The sequence below is a fragment of the Theropithecus gelada genome, chromosome 3, assembly GCF_003255815.1.
Source record: "Theropithecus gelada isolate Dixy chromosome 3, Tgel_1.0, whole genome shotgun sequence".
In the NCBI taxonomy this organism is placed as follows: domain Eukaryota; kingdom Metazoa; phylum Chordata; class Mammalia; order Primates; family Cercopithecidae; genus Theropithecus; species Theropithecus gelada.
Window position 1 is genome coordinate 76226689 of NC_037670.1, and position 13081 is coordinate 76239769.

Below are 13081 nucleotides of genomic sequence, written 5' to 3' on the forward strand. Positions count from 1 at the left end.
GAAAACCAAACACCGCATGTTCTCACTCATAGGTGGGAACTGAACAATGAGATCACTTGGACTCAGGAAGGGGAACATCACACACCGGGGCCTATCATGGGGAGGGGGGAGGGGGGAGGGATTGCATTGGGAGTTATACCTGATGTAAATGACGAGTTGATGGGTGCAGCAGACCAACATGGCACAAGTATACATATGTAACAAACCTGCACGTTATGCACATGTACCCTACAACTTAAAGTATGATAATAATAAATCAATTTAAAAAAAAAATTCAGTGTATATTTCAAAATAGCTAGAAAACAGAATTTTAAATGTTTCCAACACAAAGAAATGATACATATTTGAGAAAATGGATATCCTAATTACCCTAATTTGATCATTACACATTGTATGCATGTATTGAAATGTCACATGTACACCAGAAATATATAGTTATTATGTAGCCATTTTTTAAATCTTGATTTAAAGACCTTCCCCCCAAATTTCAGTGCTACTTGAGAAGAATAATGTGAATTCGTTGTCAGCTTCACATTCATCTAACATTTAATATTATGTTTTTAAATTCATGTTGTCTCTCTAATTTTCACAATTTTCCTAAATATTGACATTATATGCCCTATTTTATAGTAAAATAAACTGGTATTCTGAAAGGTAGAGCAGCTTACCCAGGGCACACAGCTACTAGGAGGGGAGCCCCTGATACAGGCCCCCTATCCTGAGTCCAGAGCTCTTTTAATGAGCTCCCATGCATCCTCAGCATGGGTTAATTTACTCTGTCTTTAGTAGAGAGCAGAACATAATAGAATGGGGCTAGCATTAATAAGCTCTGACTGGGGAGGAGAGGAGCAGCAGAGGGCCTGGTTTTGGTAGATGGGAACTGAGGACTGCCATATACAGTCCTGGGTAGCCAGGAGTAACAGGGCAGCGTGGACCTGGGCCTTAGAGAGAGGAGAAAGCCTAAGACAAGATGCGTGTTGGTGACAGTGCCAGCTTTTACAGGATCTCCCATCACCTACCTCTTTTTTTTTTTTTTTTTCTGATTAAGGAACTTGCTGTGGATGAAGTGGTTGAGGCTAATGCGGTGAAAAAATATTCAGGAAACGTATTCATGCTGAACAAGCTAGACCACAGGTGCAACACTTGGGGATCACAAAGCCTTAGCCTCCTGCAGCACACGGGAAAGCAGTGGTTTGAATCAGAGCTGTCTGAGTGAAATCAGTAACAAAGTGCTTCAGGGAAGAAATCTCATTTTCAAGAGCAGATTTTGAGATGATTCAAAATTGGAACATCTGACAGTGGGGGGCTGCAGGAACATTTTCCAGGGCCTGACTAGTTGTTCTAAACCACAGGTAGGTCCAGGGCTTTTTGGCAAGCTATGAGAGATCCTAAGTCATTTGCACTCAGTACTCGATGAGCCAAGGCAGCCCTGTCAGGTGCAATGATACCAGCCAGTGTGAAGGATACCTGTGCAAATGGGAGGGTCCACTCCATCCTGGTGATGGAGAGGGATGTTTTGTTCAGTGGTCTGTGCGCATGTGCACTTTGTTCCAGCTTCTGTTGGCAAAATCACTTTCTGATTTCTGCATTCTTCCTTTGATCTTGCCCAGTAAGAACTCACCCTCCAAGCATGAAAATTGCTTCCATTTACTGAAAACCTATGTGTCAGGTATTACTATAGCATACTTCTACAAAATAGATAGTCTCACCTCCCTTTTCCAGCTGAGGACTCTCACCTCTGGAAACAGGAAGGGGCTTGCTCAATACTGTACCGCTAAGTCAGTGATGTCCACTGTGACCAGCCCCGAAGCCTGAGCACACCAGAGAGTTTCAGAGCTGACCATCCCTGGGATGGTTGTGAATGGCACTGCCTGGTCCACATACATGCGATGAAGGGCGTAAAACTTGTATTTCCTGCATGCCAAGAAATCCCTCTCACTCTAAGAGTTTCCAGACCTGCTCACAGCTATACATTGAGACCAGGAGAGCCTCAAGAGGCCCAAAGCCTGTGTCACATGTTCTTCCAGAAGCCCTCAGGAGAGTCCTCACCCATCTATGGATTAGACAAACTAGACCATGCACTCCTGGAGTGCTGCAGCACACCTGGAAGGTATCCAATAAATGCTCCCTTTTCCTGTCCTCGCCGTTTCCCATGTATGACATGTTGGCCTACAACTACCATGGGTGTCTTGGAATTCTCTTGAAGCTGGCCTGGGGTGCAGGTTTCATCACACTCCCGCTAGGGTCATAGCCAGATGCACTAAGCACTTACTTCTTGCCAGCCATGCTGCTTTGCAGTTTGGATACATCATCTATTTGAGTGCTTCCAGCAGTGCAATGGAACAGGTATTACCATTATCCCAATAGAAATGAGCTGCTTGGGAGGCTGAGGTGGGAAGATCACTTGAACCGGGGAGGTCAACACTGTAGTGAGCTGTGATCACGCCACTGCACTCCAGCCTGGATGAAAAAGCAAGACCCTGTCTCAAAAAACAAACAAACAAACAACAACAACAAAAAACAAGACACCGAAGCGGGGGAAGTTACATCACTGTTCTAATATATTACTCAGAATAAACAGTAGATATGAGATGTAAACATGAGTCTTTCCATCTTCACAATCTGAGTTCCTAAGCAGTCCTTTATTTAGCCTCCCTTGGAAGTCTCTGGAACTTCTCTACGCCTCACCCCAGTGGTGGTCCTAGTGACCCCAGAGCTCCCCTTTGTCACAGAGTGAAGGACTGAAGAGCAGCACCTTCGACTCAGAGGAAGTCACAGGCCCATGGGTGACTCAAGACGCATGGCGGTATCCTCGGTATTGGGCTGGGGGTGTAATTAGGGAAACACTCTGACTTGTGCTATCTCTGCTGCAGGTTTGGGAATCGTAACCCCATCAGTACTTGTAAGACTAATGACTGCACAAGAAATCTTCAAACCATAAAAATTGGTATTTCCTACATCCTGGAAAGGATGCTACTCTAGAACTTTACCTGCTACTCCAAATGCTATTTTTTTAATTGCTAACAATTTAGATAGCTTCTATAATATTTCAAAATTTGTAATAAGCTCCCTCAGAGCCTAAGCAGAGAGAAACAGAATCACAAGACCTCCTACACTTATCTAGACTGTGGTACTTTGGCCCTGTCCTCTTATCTTGTCTGAAAATGGCATATGATTTTGTTGTATCTTATTTTAGAGCAAAGCATTTAGATTACATGTCTTTTAAATAGGATCTGGTTCCGATTTTTTTTTCCTCAGAAAGACAGTGTTCAGTTCTATTCTTCAGAGCAGAAAATCAGTCTCTTAACAAATCATCCACAGGTAGGAAATATAAATGCACTTCAAAATTCTGGAGAGAAAAAAGATGCATTGTGCACAGCCTAGCAACTATGAATTGATTAATTCTAACCCATGTCTTTTCTCATTAGATCTAAAATCCCACCATGCTAACTGCCCATTATTTTCCGCACTGCTTATTTTCTGCACACCAAATAAAAGGCCTTGACCCTTCAAGGAATAACCCAATTTCTCCAGAGGAAAGATATTATTTGACCAGAATATTCTTTAACAACAAAATAAGGATCACAACCTTACCATATAAAGCTCTTGAAAACAAGACTAAATAAGTTCTGAATAAAACCAATTATAATTTCTACAATATGTGGGTGCTGCTGATCAAATTGTTAAAGGGTTGTGTGCTTGTGGCTTAGTTTTTTTTTCTTTTTTCTTCTCAGTTTTAGCTTTAGCTTTGTTTGGTTTTGCAAGAATGAAAGGGGAAGGGCCTCCTAACCAACCCCACAGATCAGTTCCGGCCAGCCTCGAGGCTCACAGGGTTTATGGTCACTGACTTCATTGAGCCAGGGAGCACGGAAGTGCCGCCACTGTGCAACTTGGGTTTTCTTTATCCTGCAGTTTTTACCTCAGCAGAACTGCACACCAGAGACTCCCTCCAGCTCTTCGTGTGTGGCTCTCTCAAGAGCAAGCTGTGGGTCTGAGAGTGTTTATGTGTGCTTTTCTTCACTTCACACTTACTGAAAAGTGTGTATGTGAGAGGGTGGGTATGTGTGTCAAAGAGAGTGAAGAAGAGAAGGAGAGACAGATCAGTTGATTCTGCGGCCTCGGCTCCAGCATCCCTCAGTTGGGAGCTTCTGTAGCCAGGTGATCACTTGGAGTGCATAGCTCGGAGATGCAGTCCCCCTGGAAAATCCTTATGGTGGCACCTCTGTTCTTGCTCCTGTCTCTTCAGTCCTCGGCCTCTCCAGCCTACAATGACCTGTCCAGGCCCAGCTACTCGAATGGGCACACCTGTGTAGGTATGTAAATAAATATTTTTGTATTTTTTATATAGACATAACAATGGGGTCCAATGCTTTGCTTGCATAATAAATCACATATTTTATTACATCAAGAGTTGTAAGATTCCAAGTAAGGCAGCAATAACCTCACCGACATAGAGAAATGTAGACTCCAAGAGTAGACATTGACACTGCATACATCTATGTGAATACAAAGCGTACTAGTTTAAATTGGGCATAAAACTCTTCCACCTCACTGGTGATTGGAATTTTTTCTTCTAGTATAGGTAAATATGATTTCAAGCTATTTTAACCTGAAACATTCACTGCTTTTCATGGGCTTTGACCTCATACAGACACATCTGGGTTTGAATCACTGTCCGCCTCCTACTCTTCTCTCCCATTTCCTGCTGGCTGTGGAAACCTGCAGCAATGTACTTAACCCTCTCCCAGCTTCTTTATCCTTATTGGTGAACTGAAGCTAATGAGACCCATCTCGTAGGGATACCATGGAAATTGTGACCATGCGTGTAAATCTGTGGCATGTGCACACGGTAAGGACTCAACCATCTTAGCTTCCTTCCGTCTCTCAGAGAATCCAGATATGGTGATCATCTGGAGACAATGAGCACTGATATGGCTTCTTGGCTTATCTGTTAATGAAGTGTTTTATTTCCAAGAGGTTTTTTTTGTTTGTTTGTTTGGATGAGAGTAGGAGGTAAGGTAAGAACTTTGCTATTCACATTGTAGCTCTCATAACATGGGAATCCTCATAACAGTGGTGGCATTTAGATGGTACAGTCCATGGAGCCACGTAGACTCAGAACTCTGAGTAGTAAGTAATTGTTCAATGAGCAGATCTCAAAATAGAATCCTAGCTTGAGAAGTCAGGAAAATAACTCTTGGATAAGTCTGGTGGCCACATGCAGGAAACGGAAAATCTGGACACAGATTCTGACACTTAAGAATTGTCTCTGGAGACAATATGGAAATATATCTGAATTAGTCCTACTTCCTCAAAATCATGGCCTCAGGTCATTGTACATGTTAGGAGGTGCACCTCTACTTCCGAGGTTTTTTTTTTGAGATGGATTATCGCACTATCACCTGGGCTGGAGTACAGTGACAGTCTCAGCTCACTGCAACCTCAGCCTCTCTGGTTCACGTGATTCTCCTGCATCAGCCTCCTGAGTAGCTGGGATTACAGGCACGCATGACCACATCTGGCTAATTTTTTGTATTTTTAGTAGAGACGGGGTTTCACTATGTTGGCCACACTGGTCTCAATCTCCTGACCTCGTGATCTGCCTGCCTCGGCCTCCTAAAGTGCTGGGATTACAGGCATGAGCCACTGTGCCCAGCCTCCAAAGTCTTGTTTTAGTTAAGACCCAGATTCCCCAAGACTTTATTTTCCAGAGACCAAGAGGCAGAGGTGTGTGGTCCCTTGAACCATGCCTGGGAGATCATCCTCCCCTGGTATTTGGTTTCCTTAAATAATTATTTACCACCTTTTCATTTTTCTCAAAACAAAATCCTACTGCCTATCAAATGGAAATACACTTGAAAAAAGCTCAGATGAAATCAGTTTTACTTCTGGGCTCATTGCAAACTAAATGTTTGAGTTTGGGCAAGTTGTCAGGGCTGAGATCCTTGGACCTTCACTTCAGTAAAATGGACAGGAGATACTCATTCCTTTCTCTGCTGTGTTCCCAGTGAGGTCATAGAGGGTAAGAAGGAGGTGTTGGAGAGATTTCAGGATGGGGTTGCTCTGGTTTTCTATTGCTGCATCAAAAATTACAATAATAACCATTTTGTTGTATTATGATTTTATCGGTGAAAAATTTGTTCAAACACTGGCTGGTGATTATTGTTCTCCATGCAGGAGTGACTGAGGTTAGGAGGTGGTATTTGGATGGTGGATAGATGGATCTGGGACTGACAAAAACAGCTTCACTCACATGTTTGGCACCTTGGGGGTGCTAGAGGCTAGAGGGTTGGCTCATCTGGAAGTGCCATCAGAGTGCCCACACATGGCTGTCTTGGGTAGTAGGCCTTCTTACTTGGCAGCTTAGGAATCCCAGAGAGAATTCCAAAAGATAGGAATTAGAAGCTGCCAGTCTTTCAAGTTTGGGGTCTGGAAATGGGCACAGCATTACTTGCCGTCTTCCATTGCTCAAAGCATTCACAGGTTCCTCCACCCAGACTCCAGTGGAGGGGGCGTAGACCCTTCATTTTGATGGAGAGAGTCAAGAAATGTGTGGTCATCTCTATTATTCACAGAGGTACACTTTGGTTGCCCATACAAATTCTCATGGCCCCAAGAGCTTTGAGACTCTGTTGCTGACTAGGTTTGAGGATGATTTAGCACCCATTTTCCCAGCAACTCACAACTTCTTCTGGCTAACTCTGCCTGGGTGACTTATTCACCTGTTGTCATAATAGCAAGAGAGGTGGGTGTAGGAGGAGTCCAGTCTTGTGATGAACATGTACTGAGCACTGCCTATATGCTGAGACAGGGGCTGAAGGCAGACCAACTTGGTGCTTCACTGTTTGAAGTCGGCTTTTGGGGGAGACAGGATTAGAAATGTGTGTGCAGGGGAGTTTATTGAGAAGTGCTCTTGGCAAAAAGACCAGCAAGAGAAGAAGGCACTGGGGTTGGCAGGGAGAAGGTGGACTGTGCTGCAGCCATAAAAGAAGGCCTAGTGGATCCTACTGAGAGCTCTAGGACTAAAATAGCTCTTCAGAGTTGTCCTGAAGTCGGTGCAGGTCTTGGAATTCCCACATCAAACAGTCCTTGGATGTGACCTGACCCCAGGGGAGGGCTGTAATTTTGAGATACCTCCCATTGGTGGAGACAGTTCTGGCAAGGGATTCTAGTGCCGGCATAATCCTTCAGAAGAATGGCTCCAGAAGCTGGGGAGCGAGTGTCTCCTGAAAGGGGATCCTGGGGTGTACCTACTGAAAGGGTTGCATGTGGGAAGCATCTCAGGAAGCAGTGAGGTCCACTGTCTTGCAGCTGGAGAGAAGAGGAAGTGTGTGGAAGAGGGGAGAGAAAAGAAGGAAATGTTGATTGGAATTCTTCTAACTCTACATTTGTTGCCAACACCCTAACAACTTTCTGACAAAAAGCAGGATTATATGCCTTCAAACCCTCCAGCAGAAAGGCGGTCCCCTAAACATTTCCGTGCACTCACTCGTCACATGGCCACTGAATACGCAAGACCCTGCGCTCAGAGCCAGGGATACACAGACAAAGGAGAAGACGGATGTTTAGAATGTCTGTCTTTAGGAAATTCACTGTTCAGTTTAGAGGAAAACAAGAACCTGGAGCCTTGTAAAGATTACAATACTTTAAAATGAATGCTGAACTTGGCCCTTAGTGCCCTTGATAATACCCTTTCTCTAGAACTCTTTCAACTGCAAATGCCAGAGCCAGCAGAGCACTATGAAGTGCAGGGCAGAGGCTCACAGCTTGGAAGTGGGCTCTGCGGACTCCGCTCATAAAGCCACCTGGGGAAGGTGAAGTAATAGCCTCAAAAAGAGTGTTTAAAACTTTAAAATTTTAGGCCATGTGTGGTGGCTTATGCCTGTATTCCCAGCACTTTGGGAGGCCAAGGTGGGCAGATCACGAGGTCAGGAGATTGAGACCAGCCTGGCCAATATGGTGAAAACCCATCTCTACCAAAAAAAAAATATATATATATATAGATATATATAAATATAAATTAGCAGGACATGGTGGCGCATGCCTGTAGTCCCAGCTACTCAGGGGGCTGAGGCAGAAGAATCGCTTGAACCCGGGAGGCAGAGGTTGCAGTGAGCTAAGATCGCACCACCACACTCCAGCCTGGCCAACAGAGAGAGACTCCGTCTCAAAAAATATATATATATATCAAAAAAGAAATTTTAGAATTCTAGAAGCACTTCTACCTGAATATTGCTAGTCAAAGAAGGAAGCTTCAGTTATCTCAAAGATTCTGTTGCATTCACCTGCTTGCTGAAAGACCCCAGGCCATAAAAACTTTTCTGAGCAAAAGGTGATTAGGCAGCTGGATTTCTGATCATCCCAACTGAGCAAGAATGATTCATCCTTTTTTTTTTTTTAAATAAGGACAAAGTCCTACTCTATTACCCAGGCTACAGTGCAGTGGTATGATTATAGCACATTGCAGCCTCAACAGTCTGGCTAGTGATCCCCTCACCTCAGCCTCTCCTGTAACTGGGACTACAGGTGCACACCACCATGCCTGCCTAATTGTTTTATTTTTATTTTTGTGGAGACAGGGTCTCATTATGTTGTCCAGGCTGGTCTCAGACTTCTGGGCCCAAGCAATCTGTCTGCCCCAGCCTCCCAAAATGCTGGGATTATAAGCATGAGCCACTGTGTCCAGCCCTCTTCATTTTTGTTAGTTGTCAGTTGTCTTTCAATTGCCATTCCAACATAAATTCTTACCTTGATCATAAAACGATACCCTTGCCTTCATTTACAAGATCATGAAAACATAAAATATTTATATCACCTTCCCAACACATGTAAGAAGTTCTACCTTCCTATTTTTCATCAAGATCAACTGAATTAGTTGGGTTTCATCCATTTTTATGAAGATTATTGTTGAGTAATCATATTTGTTTCTTACTCATAAAGTTTGTTTTGCTACTGGTTTCCCCAGCGCTTCTCCATGGGGGTAGTACCTTCCATCTTTTCTCTGACTTGAATGTGGACTAATTGAAGTGATGCCTGGAGAAAGTCACTACAGGCAGGTGCTATTCAGCCACACAAATTACATTTGCAAGTTAATAATTACAATAATTGCCAACATTTACTGGACATTGTCTGACAAATTATCTTCCAAAAGGTTTACATTTATTAACCCATTTAATCATGTAATGACTTTATGAAGTCTGTATTATCTTTATCCTCATTTGGTAGGTAAAAAAACAAAGACAGAAATAAGTAACTTATTCGAGGTTACATAACTAGTTACAATTTGGCTGATTCCTCGCTTTAATTGTGATTATGTCATTGTAGACGTGAGTAAATCAGGGTAATATATTTTTCCTGTATTGTTTTAAATAATAGCTTTATTGAGAAATATGATTCATGTATCATAAATTTACCCTTTTAAAGTGTAAAAGTGGCGTTTAGTATATTCATGAGTTGTGCATTGATCACCAATATCTAATTTCCAGAACACTTTATTGTTCCCCCCAAAAATCCAATTCTCTTAGCAGTCACTCCCCATTTCCTTTTCTCTATAGCCCCTGGAAATCACCTGTCTACTTCCTGTGTCTATGGGCATTTCACATAAATAGGATAATATAAAACATGGCCTTTTGCTACAGGCCTCTTTGACTTAGCATAATGTTTTCAACATTCATTCATGTTGTAGCGTGTATCAACCTTATTTCTTCTTATGGCTGAATAATATTCCATTGTATGGACCTACTTGGTTTTGTCACTTATTCACTGTTGATGGACATTTGAGTTGTTTTCACTTCTTGGTGATTATGGATAATTCTGCTATGAATATTCATGTACAAGATTTTGTGTGGACATGTGTTTTTATTTCTCTTGGACATATACCTAGGAGTGGAATTTCTAGGGCATGTGGTAATTCCATCTTTAACATTTTGAGGAACTGCCAAACTGTTTTCCAAGAAGCTGCACCATTTTACATTTCTACCAGCGGTTGATGAAAGTTGTAATTTCTCCACCTTCTTCCCAACACTTAGTTATTCACCATTTTGCTATTGCCATCATAGTAGCTGTGGAGTGAGATCTCATTTTTTGTTTTAATTTGTATTTCCCAAATGATAATGATGGAGCATCTTCTCATGTGCTTATTGGCCATTTGTATATCTTCTTTGAAAAAAATTTCTACTCAAATATTTTTCTCCTCTTTAAATTGGGTTTGTCTTTTTGTTATTGAATTGTAACAATTCTCCATATATTCTAGATACAAGTCTCTTTTGAAATATATGATTCACAAATATTTTCTCCCATTCTGTGTTTCCTTCCCCCATTTTCATAATGGTGTCCTTTCAAGAGCAAAATTTAGTAAGTTTGATGGAATTCAATGTATCTAATTTTTCTTTTGTCTCTTGTATTTTTGGTGTCATATCTAAGACCTGTATTTTAAAACTGTTGTTGCAGTTATTGACTTTCTCTTGTCATATGCTTGTTCCTTTATCTTATTTCCCAGATACTGAGTTCCTCACCACCAATATAGCAACCAGGAGCGAAACTCCTGGGGTTGCAAGTAACAGAAATCAACTTACATTAGGTTAAGCAAAAAAAAAAAAAAGAGGAAATTTGCTTGTGAGAATTCCAAGAGTGAATTTTAAAATCAAAAGGAGACAACAGGCCTACAAATCAAACTAGGAAACAAAAAATGTTGGCTGCCAGGATCCCAGAGAGTTCTCTCTCCTGGCGCATTGCCGCTGCCTCCATCTCTATCCCTACAGACCAGCTGGTTTAATGCTCTCCACCCTTTGGCTGACTAGTGGCTCCCACAAGCCCTGAGTTTGTATGTGGTAGTTCAGCCCACAGAGGTGGGTTCACCTTCTGGTTACCAATTCCAACTTCCCAGCAGACAGAATTTGGGCTAAGTCTTTAGTCCACTGAATAAGGGGTGGGTGGGAGTGGGGAGAGCTCGAAGTACGGAGATGGCTGCCAGGCTTATGGCAGGAGCTCTCACTGAAGCGGGGGTATTGTTGTGACTGGAGGGATACTCCAAAATGAGCCCTCACGGAACTTACTGAGCTATTGAGCCTACATCCCCATCACAAACAACCCCAGCTCCAATCTCAAAGAGCAACCCACAGTGGGGAACCAACGAGAAGATCTGAGGACGTGGCCATAAATGTATTCCCAAAGCAGATTGAAGCTGTGGAAAGCCCCAAGGTCCCCTTCCCCAGTGTATCATATTTGTTAGCACTGAACAGTACGTCCCATTTGAACACGAAGCAAATGCGGGGTCGACTATGCTTAAACGGGCTGTGCCTCTTTCTGCCACTTTTCAAATGTTGCAGAATCAATAATTAGACATGTTCATTTTTGCAAAACATTTCTCTACATGGCTGATTTAGGGGGAAAATAATCCTTGTGTTTCTAAGTCATTGACATTTAAATTAATTCACTGAATGTTGGTTTTTTTAAAAGCACTATTTGGTACTCAGGAAGCTTTTTAAAAGGTTAAGAAAAACCTGACTTTTTCCCTTACTCACATTTGGTTAAACATAAAGTGCCTTCAGTGTCAGGTTATAATCCCCTCTCCACACCCGCATACCACACACAGAGTGCTCCAAGATGACATCATAGTTTGATTGATGAACAGACAGAGGTGGCCGCATAATTTCAAGCCAATGTGAGCAATAAAATAACAGTATCACTGACAAGAATAGGAAGGATTTAGACAGAGCCAACAGAAGGTTGAAAATTTATTATCACAACATAGACACACAGAAATTTCACTCTATTTCTCTATAACTAAACGCCTGTTCATAAGACACTGTTTCTGCTGATAGCAGAAAACATTTCATCTTGCCATTTATGTTGTTAAATTTAGTCTTCTTTAGGTAACTTAGCTTTTCCTGTTCCTTCCCTCCTCTGTGAGGGTTGATCTAAGTTCTCCAGGAGGACTTACCCATCACTCTGGTGTTCATGGTTCTCAGCCTTTGGAGGTGGTCTCTGTCCTCAGCCCTAAGAGTGCCAGCAATTGAAGCTTCGGGGCTGGTGGGGTTCATGGTCTTGGCTCAGTCACGCAGTCTGGACATTAGCCTTGCATCTGACCCACCACACGTTCCACCCTCACGGGCCAGGCAGATCCTTGAGGTCTAGCTGGACCATCCCTGTTCCCTGGACACAGCTACTGCCCTCTGCACGTGCCCCTTACCATGGTGGTTCCCATACACTCTCTCTTCTCCATAATCTCCTACCTTTATTTTTAAATTATCATTGCATTTAACCCCAACTTTAGAATAAATGGTAGATTTCTGATCATCTGAATTTTTACCACCTGTCTGCCTCTCTGTTTCCCGGATTGCTCTGAGGTCGAAACCTGAAGAGAAAGACCACAAAGACACTCTGAGGAGGGCCTGTGACTTTGGGGAAAAGTCACACAGTGAGCAAAACCCAAAGAATACATGACGAGAGCATACTGTGCTTCAGGAACAAAGGAAGTAATTTTTTTTTGTAAATGTATTAATACTGTGGGTAAGAATACAGAACATTTTAAAATTTGTTATGGAAAAGGGAAAAAAGAAGAAGTTACAAAGCATTAAGCAGAGTAAAATCCCCATTAAGTTATAATGTGCCCACTTCTCTACTGACGAGCTATTTTCCTAGATAGAATGAATGCCAAAATGTTCATAGTGATTATATGGCTATCTCTAAATGAAGACATTACTAGTGATTTACATTTTCTTCTCAGTGCTTTTCTGAATTTTCCACACTTTCTATAATGCGCTTGTGGAAGCAATAGTAAGGCTAATAGTATGGGGTTAAGAGCTGCAGAGCGTGGGGCTCTCAGATTTGAATCCTGGTTCTGTCACTCCATACAAATGTGACGTTGGGGACATAGCTTCACCTTCAGCACCACCTCACTCCCCTCATCTGCAAAATGAAAATTACACAGGGTGGGGGGCGGAGCAAGATGGCCGAATAGGAGCAGCTCCAGTCTTCAACTCCCAGCGCCAGCGACACAGAAGACCGGTGATTTCGGCATTTTCAACTGAGGTACTGGGTTCATCTCACTGGGGAGTGCCGGACGATCGGTACTGGTCAG

General features: G+C 42.6%; 1 protein-coding gene across 3 annotated transcripts in view; it reads left to right on the forward strand.

Moving 5' to 3' along the window:
- Nucleotides 1-3797: 3797 nt before the first annotated feature.
- The window catches only part of AOAH (acyloxyacyl hydrolase), a 210642-nt gene continuing 201358 nt past the window's right edge, over nucleotides 3798-13081 (forward strand). For all 3 annotated transcript variants that reach the window (XM_025379042.1, XM_025379043.1, XM_025379044.1), the window contains exon 1: nucleotides 3798-4313. In XM_025379042.1, the coding sequence (XP_025234827.1) occupies nucleotides 4187-4313 (127 nt within the window). In that variant the 5' untranslated portion in view covers nucleotides 3798-4186. The remainder of the gene's footprint in view (nucleotides 4314-13081) is intronic.